The following is a 15,808-nucleotide window of genomic DNA, read 5'->3' as shown; positions in this document are numbered from 1 at the left end:
GCCGCCGCGGGGGCTGATGGGAGCTGTAGTCCCCCCGCCCGTCCCCGCCGCCCGCCCCACCGCCCCGCGGGACTACGCTTCCCGGCGTGCCCCGCGACAGCCCTGCCCGCGCGGGGGGGGAGCGGGGCGGGGGGGGGGGGGGGGGGCCGTGCGGAGCCAGCCGAGTCCGGAGAGGGAACGGGCGGGCGGGCGGGGAAGGAGGGGGGCTCCGCGCCCGGCACGGCCCGCGGGAGGGGCCGCGCCGCACCGCACCGGGGACGGCAGGGCACGGCGCGGAGGCGGGTGGAGGGGGGAAGCCCCCGCGCACACGCACGCCCGACCCCGCACCGGGGCACCGGCGCCCGCACCGGGGAGCGGCGCTCGCTCCGCACCGGAGGGGGGGGGGGGATGGGGGAGGAGAAGGAGGAGGCGGAGGCGGGCGCTCGCTCCACGCCCGGGCAGCGCTGGACGGGCAGTACCGAGAGCGAACGCGGAGCCCGCAGTCCCGGTGTTCGCCGAGCCGAGCCGGGCCGGGACGGCGGAACGGAGAGTGCGGAGCCGTCTGTCCGGTTGGGGTGGACACGGGAGGAACGGGGGGGTCCCCGCCCCGGTGGCGGCGGCGGCGACGATGGCGATGGGTTTTCCTTCCAACACGCACGCACACACCGCCATTCGGGCACGGTGCCCCCCATGGCCGACCCGACGGGGCACCGGGCGGCACGGCACGGCGGCTGGAAGTTTCTCACCGTATCCCACCGCCCCCCTCAACGGCAGAAACGGGGAACCCCGCGGGTCCCTCCCCCCCCCTCCGGGAGGGGGCGGTGGGACCCGCGGGGCTCCCCGTTTCTGCTCAATATGGCCCATCCGATGGCAAAGTGTCTTCCCGGCACATCTCCGGTGGCACCCGCACCCTGGTGTCACCTCCGCCTACAGAAGGGAGGGGGAAATAATGATCTTATAAAGGCATCGAGGTCATTTTTGGGGGGGTTAGTTTTTTTGGGGGGGTAATGGAAAGGCCGCAGCAGCCTTTTGGGGATGCAGGAGCAGTTTGCGGCATGGGGCGGGATGGTGCTGAGGGGGCGGGATGGTGCTGAGGGTGCGGGATGGGGCGAGGTTTGGGGAAACATGAGGGTTGGTGGCGCTAGGGGAAGGCGGGAGGGTAAGGGCTAAGCCAAGGGAGGAAACTTCCTCCAGAGGGGAATTACTCCCTTTCTCCTCCGTTAGCTCCATACCTTCTCCGACCTGTTGCCCTCCGACCAGGCTGCGGGGAAGAGGAGATGCGTTTCGGTGGATGGTTGGGAAGCCGGGATGGCACAACCCACAACAGGCACACGACCGGCCCCGGGTTTATAAGGACCTACCTTGTTTGCATCCTGATGCAATTAAAAACAGACGGTTTGAGTAATGGCCTCATCCTGCAGCTGGACTCGCCCCGTCCCTGCAGGAACTGCACTCAGGGATGCGTTGGTGCCAGCCGGGAGGGCTCTGCATCCCACCATCGCATCCTCCAACACCGCTCTGCTCCTTCCTGGGTTAATCAGAACCTGCTAAGGCTTTAACATCTTCAGGGTGGGATAATTTGCAACCAGGGAATTTAAAAGGTGGTGCTGAAAAGTTCTCTGGCTCTCACATTAGTGTTCCGGGACAATGGGAAAGTCTGGGGAATAAGGAGCATCCCTCATCGGGCCAGAGTGGTTAATGGGACACCAGTCACGGACTAATCCACGGAAAGGCCAATGTGAATTATCTATCGATACGCACCGCAAGGATGCGATTGGGAACGCTCACCAGTAATTTCTCAATGGAAAGAAGCCGGGCTGCCTGCCGCGGCTCGTTTTAACTCGCCTCCATCTCGGGGATGCCTCTCCCAGGACCCCCCCCCGGCTGTGGGCAGCCCGGGGCTGCTGCCTTGCCTCGGAGTTTCCTCCGCGCCACCCGCCCGGGCAGCAGGAGTCCTGCCAAACTCCACCGCTCTGATGGCACCCAAGTGCTCTGCAGGTGCTCGGGGTGGTCCCCGGACCTGAGGGGCTGTGTGTCCTCTGCCCACTGTGGCCCCCCGAGCCATCGGGGCTCAAGTGCTCAGCTCTGACCTGGCTTGCAGCCAATGTTGCTGTGGCTTTTGTTATTACAGCTTCATTTTGTTTCTTTTTTTATGTATTTATTTCACCCCTCCCCTCTGGTTTTGGGGCAGGATCCGCCTTACTGCCCCCTCTCCAAGCCACAAACAGAAACACGTTGGCTAATGCACCCGGCCAAGCACCGGCCGCAGCAACGCCGCTGGCGCATGGCATGCTCTGCTCGCTGCCAGGGCGCGGACGGGGAGACCTCAAACCCTTCTCGGGACCGTTTTGGTCTCTCTGCCTGTCCCCGACCAGCTCACCACCCCTCCAGCCGGGCTGGTAGGCCAGGACATGCAAACAGGTGTCTCCAGTTCAGCGGGGCATCTCAGATCCTTGTCCTCCTGGAGGGGTGGTGGCAGCTGGTGGTGGTGAGGGTGGCTTGTAGCTCCTGGCACCAGGAGAGGAGTGACGGGGGTGACTCCTCGTTCTTGCTGTGATGCCATGTCCAGCTGTCCACCCCATGAGCGTCTTGTCACCAGGCTGGTCCTGCACTGGACATCCCAGCTTCAGAGCTTGGGGGTCGCTGGGAAGATGGAGTTGTGGCCGAGGAACCAGCCCAGAGGCCAGAGGGGGTTTCCTGTTAGGACAGACAGAGTGTCCATTGCCACATGGTCTGGTGGTCTCTCTCGGGGTTTCTTGGGGCTTTTCCTTCTGCTCCAAAGAAGGAGCTGCTGTGCTGCTCCGTCCATGGTGGACCAGCAGCTCACCTGGCTTTTACTGGTGTAGAAACACCGATGAGGGGCGGCAGCTCTAACTGCAGACCTTGTCTCCCTGATTTCCACGGGCCATCCCTGCTCCGATGACAAACACTTTTGCAGCATGTTTGAAGGTGCAGCTAAAAGATGACAACTTCGTCGGAGCAGCTGCCTTCTCCTCCTGCCCGCTTGCACCCCGGGGGACAGGGAATGGGCAGAGGCCATGAGTCCTGTTGGGGACACCATGGTGCCCACCAGGGCAGGTGCCAGGCTGCTGCCCACCACTGTGCTATGTGGCCCCTCTTTCCCCAGCTCCCCAAAGGGACTTGCAGCAGGGACTAAGGAGGGACGTGTGATGGAGTCCCACCTCCTGCTTGCAAAACTGAATCTCTTTGTTTGGAGCTCAGAGGTTGACGTTTTGAACTCAGTTGCTGGGGCCAAAACAAAAACAGTGCTGCTTCTGCATCGGGAAGGGGGGTTTGTGGCTTGAGGCATTGGGTCGCTTCACCTTGGACCTTCCATGGGCGCCATGGGGAGCTCAGGGCTGGCCTCTTCCTCCCCACGTGCTCCAGAGGGCTTTTTTGGGGCTCGCTTCCGTGCTGGCTGGAGAAGCACGGAGAAATGAGGCATCGCCTCCGGTGAGCCAGGAGACAGCAGTCAATACGCTGCCTCTGCTGCCCTCTCTGCAGCATTCCCAGGAGAAGCCCTGGGCTGGGAGGGCACCGCTGGTGGGTGAGAATTTGGGATCACGGGGATAAGGTGGGCAGGATCGCTGCTGTGCCTGGGAGCTGAGGGAAGAGCTGGCAGCTTGGGCCAGAGCAGGCAGGGCAAAGCAGTGGAGGAGAGAAGGATGCAGTGGGTGAGCAGAGCTTGGGGTGACCGGGGAGCCCCAGAAAACAGGTGAGGAGCCCAGTGGGGCTGGCAGGGGTGGGAGGGGTTGCCCGCAGGGAGCTCTGGCGCCGCTCGAGCCCCTTTCTGAGGACTGCACAGCAAGAGGCTCTGGAGAGCAGCTTGCTGCAGAGCTGGGCCTGTCCCTGCTCCCCTGCTGCCCCACGGCGACCGCACCACATCCCCGGCTCCGTCGTTGTCCGTCCTCCAGCCCCAAGCCCCCCAGGTCCGGCTTCGGGAGCCACTGAGGGCTCCTAATTGTAACCGGAGACAAAGAGAGCCGGTCTGTGAACGCGAGACCGGCTGCATCTGACAGCCCGTGCCTGGAGACGCTGAGAGCCCTGCCAGCAGCCCCCGGGGGTGGCTGGGCTACGTTAGAGACCTGTGGCCCCCCAGGAGCCGAAGGCTGGAGTGGCCACCGATGCCCAGCGGCAGGCATCGCTCCCCGGCTCCCGGTTGCAGCTCCCCACCGCTGAGCCGCAGGGCTGAGGGCTGCCACGCTCGGCACGGGGATGCGGGGAGGACGCGGCTGCTGCCGCCGGCGGCAGAGAAGCCCCCGCGGAGGCTCAGGGCCGGCCTTGGCTCGGGGCAGGACGCGGGCAGCCGGAGGAAGGTCGGGCCGGGAGCGGAGGCGGCAGAGCGGGGAGCAGAGGGGGCCGAGGCGGGGAGGGACGGTGTGGGCTGAACCGGCCCCGTGTCTGCCGCAGGCACAGAGCAGGCACGAGTGTGTCCCAGCGGCGCTTCCGTGCTTCTCGCTCCTCGTCTTTGCGGCTCGGGCTCGCTTTTAATCAGGATTTCGCTGTGCGCGGAACGAATGACTGCGACCTCTGCGGTAGCTGCGTTTAAACGAAGGCTGCTTTTGTAGCACCGGCCAGGGTACACGTACCATGCAGCCGCCTGCCATGAGGACATCTGTCTGAACAGCCTCCGCTCCCCCCCCGCCCTGGCTCTGCCTCAAACCTGCCCCTCTGGGGACCCTCCTTCCCCCTCCCCGCCCCCCCCCCCTCCCCCCCGGAGGTTTTTGGTGCTGTGGCTCTGCCGGGGCCCCGCCAGGCTTCCCCCAGCTCCAGGACGCTGCTGGTTTGGGGCTTGGCTATCTGGTTTCCTCCAGTGGGGGGGGTCCAGCGCGGTGCCCCGCTCCCTGCCCGGTGGCCCTGACATCCCTCCCTGGCCCTGATGTGCCCAGAACATCGCTGTGGGAGTTTTAGGGCAGCAGCTGGGACAAAGTCATCAGGGGCATACGGGGACTTCCCTCCTCTCCTTCCCAGGCAGCTGGGGACAGACAGGGACCCTTCACCTTCAGGAGACCCAGAATGTGACAATACAGCACGATGCAAGTGACTGGGTCCCCACCCCGGACGGGTGACAAGGTTGGTGGCAGCTCCAGCCCCAGCGACTGTTCAAAGCCGGCAGCTGCCCGCGTCCCAGCGCCCGTCACCGAACTCGGGGTGAGGAGCGGTTGGGTGCTACCGCACGCTGCCCCAGGAGCTGCCGCCGGTCCTGACCGCCCATCTCTGCGGGAATGGCCCCACTGCGGGTGTGAGGGTCCCGGCTACAGCATCTCAGCGGAAATCTCTTGCTCAGGTTGTGCCGTGCTGGATACGGCATCTCCATGGAAACCCTCCCGCTCAGGCTGTGCGGGCTCGGGAGATGCCATCTCCACGGAAACGCGGCTGCGGCGGCTGTGCAGGCCGGGATGTGCCGGCCGGGCACCGGGTGCCCACGGCAGGAGGGTTGAGGGTGCCCGGGGCACCCATGGCTGTGGGGTGATGGAGGAGAGCAGGACCCACCTCCGAGGATGGTGGGGGTCCAGGGGAGCAGGGGTCGAAGCGCAGGCCACCCCTGTCCCTGGCACAGGGGCAGGAGGGACAGGGAAATTGGGGGGAAGTGCTCCTGTGCCTAAAATACCCACACGCCGTCTGCCTCCGCTGCCCCATCCTCTCCACTGTGCCAAGCACAGCCTCCCGCCTCCCGCCTCCCGGTTTCTGAGGGGGCGGCTCACCCCCACTCCCACCCCGGGGCTCTGCCAGGGCCGTCTGGGGAGGGCCATTTCCTACGCCGCAGGGGCCGGGGGCGTTCAGGGAGATGGAAATCCCCCAATCGCAGTGAGTGAGGGTGCAGCACCATCCCGATGGCCGGGGGGGCCCGTGGTGGCCCCAGTGCTCACACATCCTGCGGCATGGGAAGCCAGAGGGCCGAGGTTTCACCCCCAGAAATAGCCCAGACGAAATATTTTACAGGTTATTTATAGCCTGCATTTAAAAAAAAAAAAAAAAAGAAAACAACAAAAAAAACAACCACCAAAAGCCTTTTATTTGTTGATTTTAATTCTGCCTTTTACTTTCATCCAGCTCCTGCTGGTCTCCCGGGATGGCGGGTGCAGGGTCCCGGCTGCACCGGAGGCTCCCCGGCAGCAGGAGCGGCCCTCGGGCTCCGGGCATGGGCTCTCCCCAGCTGGGTCCCTGCGCTGGGGCAGCTCGGGGGGACAGCAGCGGTGGCTGTGCCGCTTCCCCGGAGAGACACAGCCCCACCGCAGCGCTGCCCGTCCCTGCCCTGCTGCCGCCCAGGCTGGGCTGCCCAGGCCGGCAGCCGCCACCACCGCTCACCGCCGGGATTAGCCATCGCTCCCTGCTGGCACCGGGAGCAGCTCGGCCGCCCTCGCCGAGGCTCCCGGCTCTGTAAGCCCGGCTTTGACGTAGCCCAGAAAGTAGGCCAGTAAGAGCAAACTGCTGCCGCTCACGGCTCTCTCGAGGGACGCGGCGCTCGTGGCCGGGGAAGGCCTGCGCACTCGCACCGCGGCTCCCCGGGGGATCCCGCGCGGCTGAGGAGGCGGCTGGCGAGGAGCAGGGGGGTTTCTCCCCGATACCCACCCGCTCACGCCTTGTGCGGCAGCCAGAGGCCGGCCCCGCCGCCGCACCGGGAGGGGAGCGGGGCTGGAGCACGCCGCGGGAAGGGCAAGGATCAGGCCGGGAAAGTCCCTGTGGGGAGCTGGTCCCCAGCCCGCAGCAGCGCCGGCTCCGTGCCAGGGCCCCGCGGAGCTCCCCGGCCCCTTTCCGCCCCACCAGCGAGCAACAGCCCCCCCCCCCCCAAGAGGCTCCCCCTGACTGCGCTCCGCTCCCCCCTCTCCCCACTGCCCTGGGAGCTGCCAGCAGCATCCCCAGCATCCCCCTTTCCTGCAGCAGTTTGCAGACCTGGAATTGTTTTTTAATTGAAAAAAACGACCAAACAACAAGCCAAACGCTGACATTCCTGTGCCCAGCAAATTTATTTCTGCAGGGGAGTCGGAGGGAGAACCGTTGCCCTTGATGCAGGAGCACAGCAGCTCCAGGGGAGCCTGTGCCGGAGCGGGCGAGCACGGCAGCACCGGTGGCCCCGCTGCATCTGGGTCCCTCCTCCAACTCACCCCCAGCAGCTCATGCCGATGCTTTCTGTGTTTATTTTTGAAGCATCTCTGGACACTGGAAGCCCCGGTTCAAGCCCAGTCCAGCCCAGCGCTGCCCTTCTTCGCAGGATGAGGCTCATCCAGCTCTCTGGCTTGAAGCTGTCCCCTCTCAGCGCTGGCTGAGCATCAGCCATGCTTACGCCACAGGACCCACCAGCCAAAATTCAGCGTGTGGCAGCCTCCAGACCAAGGGGCTGTGTGTCGGCAGGTCCCGGCTCGCTGCTTCAGGAGGTCCCAGCTTGTGACAGCTGTAAACCCGCCTGCTCCGCTGGGCCTGAGCTGGTTTCAGACCTGGGGGCCTCGGTCCTCTGCAGGATCAGCACCCCTGGAAGGGACTGCCCGGGTGCCACCATCGCCTCAGCCCCGGCGGGGAGCATCACTCCTGCTCTGGGGCAGCTGAGGAGGTCCCGGGCCAGCTTGGGGGTGCAGGGGACACCACTCGCGGCAGCAAGCACAGTGTACAGCAGGAGACAGTCCCTTGTCGTGGGGCATGTTGAATGTGGGGACAGAGGCCAGAGAGGTGCGTGGGGCTTCCAATCCTTGCAGACAGTCAAACGGCAGGACACCGCTCTGAAGACCCCGCTCTGAGCCCGAGGCCAGCTCTGCTCTGACTGGCGTTGAGACTCAAAGCCTCGCAAGACCCTTCCCAGCCCAGGGGCAATTTGGGCATCACAGTGCTGGGAGCTGGGACAGCCCATCGCGCCAAGCTGGGCACCAGCTTGCAGCTGGGAAGGAGGCAAGCAGAGCTCTGGGCTGGGGCAGACAAGGGACAGGGACAACGGTGCCACAGGGCTCTGGCTGGTCCCAGCAAACTGGGAGCCCAGGGCTGGCTGTGGGCAGGCAGAGGTGCTATGCATGCCGGGCACTGCCTTCCCCTGGCTCCAGGGTACTTTGGCTTTTGCTAAAACAAACAAGAAATCCCCCCTACCCCCTGCGACAACCTCAGGGGCTGGGGGCAAAAGTTTCCCACAGCTTTTGGGGCAGGCGGGGCAGGGGGAAGCTGGGCTCTGAGCTGGGGCCACCAGCCGAGCGAGGGGCTCTCCAGCATCACAGCACGGAAATGCTCTCTGCTTCCTTTCCCTTTTTTTTTTTTCTTTTTTTTTTTTTTTTTTTCAGCTCAGGGTAAATTAATGCAACACGCCCACAGCCCCGTCCGCAGCCCCGTGCTATCTGGCCGCCCCAGGGTGCTGTGCAAGGCCAGCGCCACCCGGGCCGGGTCCCTGGCAAGGTCGCGGTGCAGGCAGCACCCAAGCCTGCATCCCAGGCAGAGCTGACAGCCCCCGCACCCCGGGAGGGGCACCAGCGCCCACAGCAGAAGAGCCCCGTGGGGTTTTGGGGTGGGAAGCAGGGAGTCACAGGGCACCAGCTCTCAACCCCGTGACTGCCTGTGGCCAAGCCCCACAGAACACCCCCCCAACACCGCTCTGACCCGGCTGCAGGGGAGAAGGGTGACAGCAGCAGCTCTGCCCCATGCCTGGGGGACAGGCAGCAGCCGGGGGACCCGGCCTGGCTACGGTGCCAAATGGGAAGGAGGGGTCCCTGGAGCCAGGGACGCGTTTCCTGGGAGCAGCAGCAGCAGCTCCAGCTCCTTCACTGGGGCTGGGGCGTGTTTCTCCGGCTGGCATGAGCGCAGCACACGTGGGAAGAGAGGCCTGGAGCGCTCCCTGCCTGCTCCTGTTTCACCATACGGCTCCGGCACATCCCTCCGCTGGTGCCGGACGCACCGAGCACCCTGCGTCACCCTCCGAGGGCTGGGTTGGGCAGGGAGGCTGGGCTCCGCGGCAGGAAGAGGGCAGGGTGGCTGTGCCAGGGGCAGAGCAGCTCCCAGCGTCTGCAGAGCAGCAGCACCACCTCACAGACCCGTTTGCCAGCTAATCGGGTTTGTCAGAGCTGGGCAGAAGTGACTTTGGAGCTGCAGGTGGACCTGAGGAGCGGCGCCCTGTGGCTAGGCTCAGCGCGGCAGGGCTGCGAGAAAGCCCCTTTAGCCAAGATTACAAGAGAAAATAAAATATATATGTTATTTTATATATAAAAAATGGGGGTATGAAAGACGAAAAAACCACAGGGCAGGTGAAACCCAGTGCTGAGGGAGCGCTGGCGGCTGCTCCACCCCCTTGCCGCACTCCAGCCCCAAGCCGTACCTCCCCGGCCTGACCCGCAGCGAGCTGTTCACGTCACACCAGGCCAAACCACCCTGCCCCGCGCGGGGCCCCAAGGACAGGCAGGAGGGCACAGCTGTCCTGTCCTGGGCGCTGCCCGGGCAGCCACCAGACTGCGCAGGCAAGGCAGCCCGGGAGTTTTGTTTTATTGCGGGGGAAGCAGCAGGGGGTACCAGAGAGAACCAGGAGCCTCTCCCCGTTCCTCCGCCTGCTCCAGTCCAATCACAGAGACACACGGGTACGGAGCTATCGCGCTCTCTTGCGCAGGCGATGAAAGGGCTGCTCTTGCTGTTTGGGCTCAGTTTCTAGCCCTGGCTCAGCTCCACTGCCAGGCGCAGTGGCCATGTCGGGGATATCCTCAGCAGAGATGGGCTGGATGATGTGGCCTGCTCGGGTGATGACACGGGGGGCAGTCAGCTTCTGGAAGGCACGCTGTGTGTTCCAGGTGGGGCCCATGGGGGTCCGGATGCTCTGCTCAAACTGCTGGTGCCTCTCAAAGGGGTAGGGCAGCTCGCTGACCTGTGGGGAAAAAGCGCAGCGGTGTAACTCCCACAGTGACCCAAGCCCAGCCCCCCGGGGGCTGCTCTCATCCCCCACGGGCACCAATTCCCACTCACCCAGGACTCGCTCACACTGTGCTTCCTGTCCCCTGCCCCACTGACCACCTCCCTCCATCGCCTATGCCAGCAAATGCCGAGAGGGCTGGCACAGCACCAGCAGCCTGTAAATTCCTCCTCCCTCCATCACCCTGCTGGCCTCCGAGTTGTCAAAGCTGGAAACTCCGGGGCTAGGCAGGGAGTACCGGCAGGGATTCAGGACGTTTTGGGAATGGGTCACAGGAAGGTTCTGGGCCAGCCTGGGTGCTGGAGTGCTTGCTGCTGCCACCATGGGGGCCGGACGTCACCCACCTGATGTGCCGCCGCGTGGATGTTGCGCTGCTCACTCATGATGACATTGGGCAAGTGCTGGTCCTTCCTGGGAGGTGCTGGGGGCGGCTTGAGCAGGAACCTGCCAGGCAAGCAAGGACGTCAGGCCCCGGTGCCGGGCTGAGGCACATTGCTGCAGCTCTTCCACACTTACCGTTTTATTTTCTTGGTGCTGGGCTTCAGTCCCGTGCCTCCCCACTCGCCCCAGCCCGGCAGCACCAGGTTCACCGGCTGTGGCTTCCCAGCCTGCTCTGCCTTGTGCTTCTCCCGGCGGAAGTCAGCAACCACGTCATCCCCGGCAAAGGCCTCTGTGATCACCCCTCTTTGGTCGATGCCACCCTCCTGTAGAGAGCCGAGTCAGTCTCCTGCAGTCAACCCTGCCCTGATACCAAGGGGCAGGCCCGTCCCGCTCACCTCCTCCTCCACGACCACAGGTAGGCTGGGGAACTGGACCTCCTGGGACTTCCCAGCCAGCACAGCCTGCAGGCTAATGATCTTCTTCTTGGCTGGTGTTTTCTTGTCATGCTTGTCCCCAGCTCTGCCTTCCTCCTGTTGCAGCACTCGTTTCTCTGCTGTGGCAGCTGCTGGCTTCTCCTGCTCTTCCACACGCTCCTCTGAGGCCAAAGTCTCAACATCCTCCATCGTCCGCACGCGGCCCAGCTGCTCCGACAGCAGCATCTCCTCCTGGGCCTGGGGAGGCTGCTCCATCCCCAGGCTCACCTGCTCCATGGCACAGATGGGGTGGATGGGGCTGTCCCCTGGCAGTTCAGCAACCACCTCCGTCTCATCAGCACCTATGGATTGAGGCAACAGGTGAGACAATCACCCAGGAGCAGGGAGGGAGAGCGGGACATCTGTGTGAAACCAAGCAGAAAACAGCCCCCACGACCCCCTTTCCTCTGCCCAACCCTGCGGCACACGAGACCTGCACTGCCTGGGACTGCAAGCTCCTCACCTTGTCCCTCAGGGCTCCCTGCCCGCTGCTGCCGCGCATGCCGTTTCTGTGCAAAGTCTTGTAGCAGAACTTCCTCCTCTGACATCTGCTCCTCCTCTGACATCTCCTCCTTGCTCTCCACAGCACCAGGCACTGCAACATCTTCAAGACCCTCCTGCACTTCAGGCTCCTTGGCTGGGGCGCTGGGCTTACCCAGCATCCAGGGATTAGCTCCACTGGCACCCACAGGGATGGTGGGGACGGTCACCGACGTGAGGTCCTCCTCAGGCACATCACCTGGCTCCTCCTCAGGCAGCTCCACCCGCACCTTCTGTGTCAACTCCTTGTTCCTGGCCAGCTGCTCCTGCATGGCCTTGCGGGCCTGGAAGGGGATTGAGATGTTTCTAACACTGGGCAAAAATGACATGCCCACTTTCCTTGCCCCACCTCAGCTGTCTCCCCCTTCCCCAGAGACCTCACTGTGGCCTTTCAATTTATAAAGGTGGCTTCTAAGAAAGATGGAGAGATACTTTATACCAAGGCCTGTAGTGACAGGACAAGGGACAACAGTTTTAAACCGATTGAGGGCAGGTTTAAGTTGGTTATAAAGAAGAAATGTTTTACGAGTGTGGTGAGCCCCTGGTGCAGGTTGCCCAAAGAAGCTGTGGCTGCCCCATCCCTAGAGGTGTTCAAGGCCAGGTTGGACGGGGCTTGGAACAACCTAGTCTCGTGAAAGATGTCCCTGCCCACAGCAGGAGGGTTGGACTAGATGGTCTTTGAAGGTCCCTTTCCACCCAAACCCTCCTGTGATCTCACCTCCAGGTCATACTTAGCCATAATGGCCCTGGAACGGGCCCATTTTCCCTTGTTCTGGTGCTTAAGGCTCATCCGCTCCTGGGGGGAAGAGGAAAAGAGAAGCATCAGAAAGAGCACCCTCATGAGAGGGGACTTCCCAAGGGGCAGAGAAGTGCAGAAGCAGCACCTGCATCCTGAGCTGCTCCAGCTCCTCCAACCTTGCCAAGGCGGCCTCAGGGTCTGACTTATGCAGCAGCTCAAACTCTTTTAAGGCTTTGCGTCTCTTGCTTTTTTTCAGCACACGATGGTACCTGCGGCACAAGGGCAGAGAGCCAGGGAGTGAGATCTCATGGTGCTGGGGAGGCCCTTGGGAACGCAGCACTGTTTTGGACAGGAGGTGGACCAATACATTGCAGATCCCAGAGAGGAAGGGGGTCGCTCTGCCTTTCTCCCCGTTTTGGCCAAACCCATGCACTGGGCAGGGTCAGCTCCAGCGCCAAGGCCAGGACCCAGCCCTCTCCTACTGCACCAAGACCAGCAATGCCTTACTTCTTGCTCTTGATCCTCTTCTCTCGCCGAGCCTTGGCTTCATAGTAGGACTGCACAGCCCGAGCCTTCTGCAGCTCTGCCCGCCGCTGCCGAGCCTGCCAGGGAGCGCAGAGTGAGGGAAAGCGCCAAGAAAAGGCATCCAGAGTCAGGGGGCGGCGTGGGGGCAAAGCACTCACCTCCTCCAAGCTCATTGCCTGCAGTGAGGCTGTCTCCTCTGGCGTCAGGAGTGGGTCTGTGATGGGCTGCTTTGTCTTGTGGAGCAGTCCAAAGATCTCCTGCTCCAGTGGAGTTCGGGCCTGTTGGGACAGAATAGAAATAGCAAGAGCACAATGAGAAGAGAAGAACTGCAAGAGCCAATCCTCCCCAAGACGTCCCCATCCTTCCTGGTGCCTCTGATGGGAGGTCCACGGGATGGCTCAGAGAAGCGTGCCCCTCTCCTCCTGGGTGCTGGGGTCCCAGCCCTGCTCACGGGTCCCATGCATAGCCCGCAGCTCACTGCGAGCCTGCCTAGGTGCCCTCCCAGCAATAGTGCCAGCTTAGGGCGGGCAGAATTCCTCCCAGGGTAGAGAAACAGGCTTGCAGTCAACAGGCAGGGTGACTGGGTAGCACTGGACAACAGGCACGCAGCAGAAGTTCCAGGCCACACAACACCACGTCCCACCGAAACGGAAGGGGACCTTTGGGCAGGATTGAGGTGAGAGCTGTGTACATCAGGAGCTCGGCAGGGGCTGCCTCTCACCTGAGTGTCTGGACAGCTGGGAGAGCTCTCAGGGGTGACAGTGACTCTCCTGCCAGCAGCATAACCCCCACCAGAACTCACATTCAAAACAAAAAGCCAACTCCTTTCATAAAGAAGACTTACAGATGTACAGGCTTTGGCAAACCAACCCCACTCTCTGCCTCAGCACAAGTGGCCGATGGCACCCGGCACATGTGGGAAACGGCAGTCTCAGCCTGCATGTCTAGAGCCGATAGGCTAAAAAGAGGAGACGGGACAGAGCAGGCTCCAAACCCTCTGCTCACACCTTATCCAGCCTCTTCCAGAGAGCGTTTACACATCTACTATGTCTGAGGAACGCAGAAGACTTCCCTTTCAATCTCCCCGAGCTCAGCGTGCACCTGCCCAGAGCCTTGGCTACAGGCTGGGCCATCCTTATGCCTACCTTGCTCCTCCCAGCACAAACCGGAGACATCGAGCTGCCCCAGCCCAACCCTGGGAGTTGCATGACATGGAGAGCACCCACCTTCCACGCTGAAGCCACTTGCTCCAGGGGGACAACTGTAGCAATCTCCTGTTTCAGAGGGAAAACCAGCTGCTCTGCCCGTCGGTTCTGCAAAACTACCTGCTGCCATTTGCCCACATCTTTAGAGGTCCCGACATAGGCAGCTTCCCTCACAACCTGCAGGCAGGGGCGAGAAGGGAAAAGGATGAGAAGACTGATGTGAAGAACAAAAAAAAAGCCAGTCTGCATCAGACAGGAGTAGAGGGGCACGCAGGGGCTCAGCTTTGCTGCCTTGTAAAGTCAGAACTTCCCCCCTCTGCTGCCTGCACAGGCTCACTCACCCGCTTTGCCTCCTCTTTGCTGAGCGGCAGTTCCACTGCCTTTTTCTGCTTCACTCTGGTCAGCTCTTTCTTCACACTGCTCAGGGCGGATTTGGGACGTATGGGCTTCAGGAGCTCAGACAGAACCAGCTTCTCCCCAGCACCTACACAAGGTCCCGCGTGTCAACACAGGCACAGCATGCCGAGTCAAGGGGCTGCAGCTGCATTCAGCCCAAAGATCCAGGGCAGACACAGCAAATCCCAAGCTGTTAGTGGGCAGTGCTGTCCCAGTCAGACAGCAGGAGCTCTTCCCAGCCTCCCGGGGGGTCTCACCTTTGCAGCTGACATTGAACTCAGACACCTGCACGCTTGCCTCCGTACGCTCTGCCAGCTTCCGCCTGTGAGAAGAGAAAGGCCACCAGGATGATCAAAGAATAGGGAAGCCTGCTGTATGAGGAAAGGCTGGGTTTGTGCAGCCTTGAGAAAAGAAGGCTCAGGGGAGACCTGATCACCACGTTCCAGTATTTAAAGGCTGGTTACAAAGAAGATGGAAACTCCGTTTTTACAAGGAGTCACATGGAAAAGATGAGGGGTAATGGGTACAAGTTACTCCCAGGGAGATTCTGATGGGACATGAGAGGAAAGTTTTTCACGCTGAGAACAATCAGCCTTTGGAATCATCTCCCCAGGGAAGTGGTGGATTCCCCAACACTGGACACTTTTACGATTCAGCTGCACAGGGTACTGGGCCATCTTATCTCCACTGTGCTTTTGCCAAGAAAGGCTGGACCAGATGACCCCCTGAGGTCCCTTCCAACCTGGGATTCTATGAAAAGAAAATAAAACGAAAGGCTCCTAACATACCCTCACGTTCTTTTCCTCCAGCCTGCTGCTACGGCAGAGGCAGAAGAGCCGGTGCCAATGGGAAACGGAACGGAGTGCCCTCCCCCCTGCCCCCTTTCAAAGCGCTGCTGTGCAGCCCCACAGGGGAAACGAGGAGGGAACGCAGCGTGGCTGCTGCAAGAGCCCCTCAACCCCCCCACTCACCGCCTCCGTCCGGAGAGGGAGCTGACCGCCTCCAGGAGCTGTCGGTGACGCCTCTCGCCATCCTCCTGCCCCTGGAAACACGGCAAACGCGGTTACAGACCCCGGGCCAGGCGGGGGCCTGGCAAAGCAGCCCCCTGTGTGAGCAGGCCTGCATCCCCGGTGCCGCGGCCTGTACCCCCGGCCAAGCCAGGCCACCCTCCCTGCGGCCTCCCCGGGACGGGGGTAGCGCCCGGAGCACCACATGCAGCAGCGGCGGCGGCGACCGCCGAGGAGGATTCCATCCCATCCCATCCCATCCCCGCTTCCCTCACCTCATCCTCGCCCTCGCTGGCGCTCACGGCTGCCTCCACGCCCAGCCAGTCCTCCGCCATCCCTCCTCCACGCCGGGCCAACCGTAAAGCGCCAGACCGCGCCGCTGCCGCACGACCTGCCGGAAAGCGCGACGCTTTCCGCAAGGGCTACTGCCACCGCCCTGCCTGACGTCACGGGTGCCATAGCAGCGGGACCTGGCGGGCGGGGCCGGACCGGGCCGCTCCCCCCGGGGCTCCCGGCAAAGCCTCGGAGCGGGGAGCTCCGGGAGGAGCGGCCCGGTCCGGCCCCGCCTCCCCTTGTCCGCACCGGGGCGGATGGAGCCTCCCGTAGAATGACGTCTCGCGGGCCCAATGGGAAAGCAGAGAGCGGCGGGGCGGGGCGAAGGGCGCGGAAGGGGCCAATGGCTGGCGAGGCCCCGC

At 62.9% G+C, this 15,808-nt stretch overlaps 1 protein-coding gene across 2 annotated transcripts; it reads right to left on the bottom strand.

Annotated features, from left to right (window-relative positions):
• Positions 1–9,072: 9,072 nt before the first annotated feature.
• Positions 9,073–15,450, bottom strand: UTP14A (UTP14A small subunit processome component). Of its 2 annotated transcripts, none has more exons than XM_082488351.1 (14): positions 15,389–15,450; positions 15,078–15,148; positions 14,364–14,428; positions 14,052–14,194; positions 13,732–13,887; positions 12,664–12,783; positions 12,488–12,582; positions 12,126–12,249; positions 11,960–12,037; positions 11,165–11,525; positions 10,624–11,003; positions 10,364–10,551; positions 10,192–10,291; positions 9,073–9,802 (listed from the first exon to the last, which is right to left on the bottom strand). In XM_082488351.1, the coding sequence occupies exons 1-14, from the start codon at positions 15,446–15,448 to the stop codon at positions 9,530–9,532; spliced, it is 2,214 nt and encodes a 737-aa protein (XP_082344477.1). In that variant the 5' UTR covers positions 15,449–15,450; the 3' UTR covers positions 9,073–9,529. The 2 variants fall into 2 exon arrangements, with proteins under 2 accessions (XP_082344477.1, XP_082344478.1); XM_082488352.1 differs by having other exon boundaries at positions 10,192–10,281; positions 10,474–10,551.
• Positions 15,451–15,808: the final 358 nt, after the last annotated feature.

This window comes from Vanellus vanellus (assembly GCF_965231255.1).
Source record: "Vanellus vanellus genome assembly, chromosome: 10".
Classification (NCBI taxonomy): domain Eukaryota; kingdom Metazoa; phylum Chordata; class Aves; order Charadriiformes; family Charadriidae; genus Vanellus; species Vanellus vanellus.
The sequence above is the reverse complement of the archived record's forward strand: the minus strand, read 5'-3'. Positions and strand labels throughout refer to the sequence as shown.

Bases quoted from the DNA above. Each gene is read 5' to 3' on its own strand.
- UTP14A (XM_082488351.1), bottom strand. From the start codon at position 15,448: ATGGCGGAGGACTGGCTGGGCGTGGAGGCAGCCGTGAGCGCCAGCGAG. The intron at 10,292-10,363 runs GTAAGTGTGGAA...CTTGCCTGGCAG, and splicing joins AGCACCAAGAAAATAAAACG to GTTCCTGCTCAAGCCGCCCC. The intron at 9,803-10,191 runs GTGGGTGACGTC...TTTTCCCCACAG, and splicing joins TCCACGCGGCGGCACATCAG to GTCAGCGAGCTGCCCTACCC.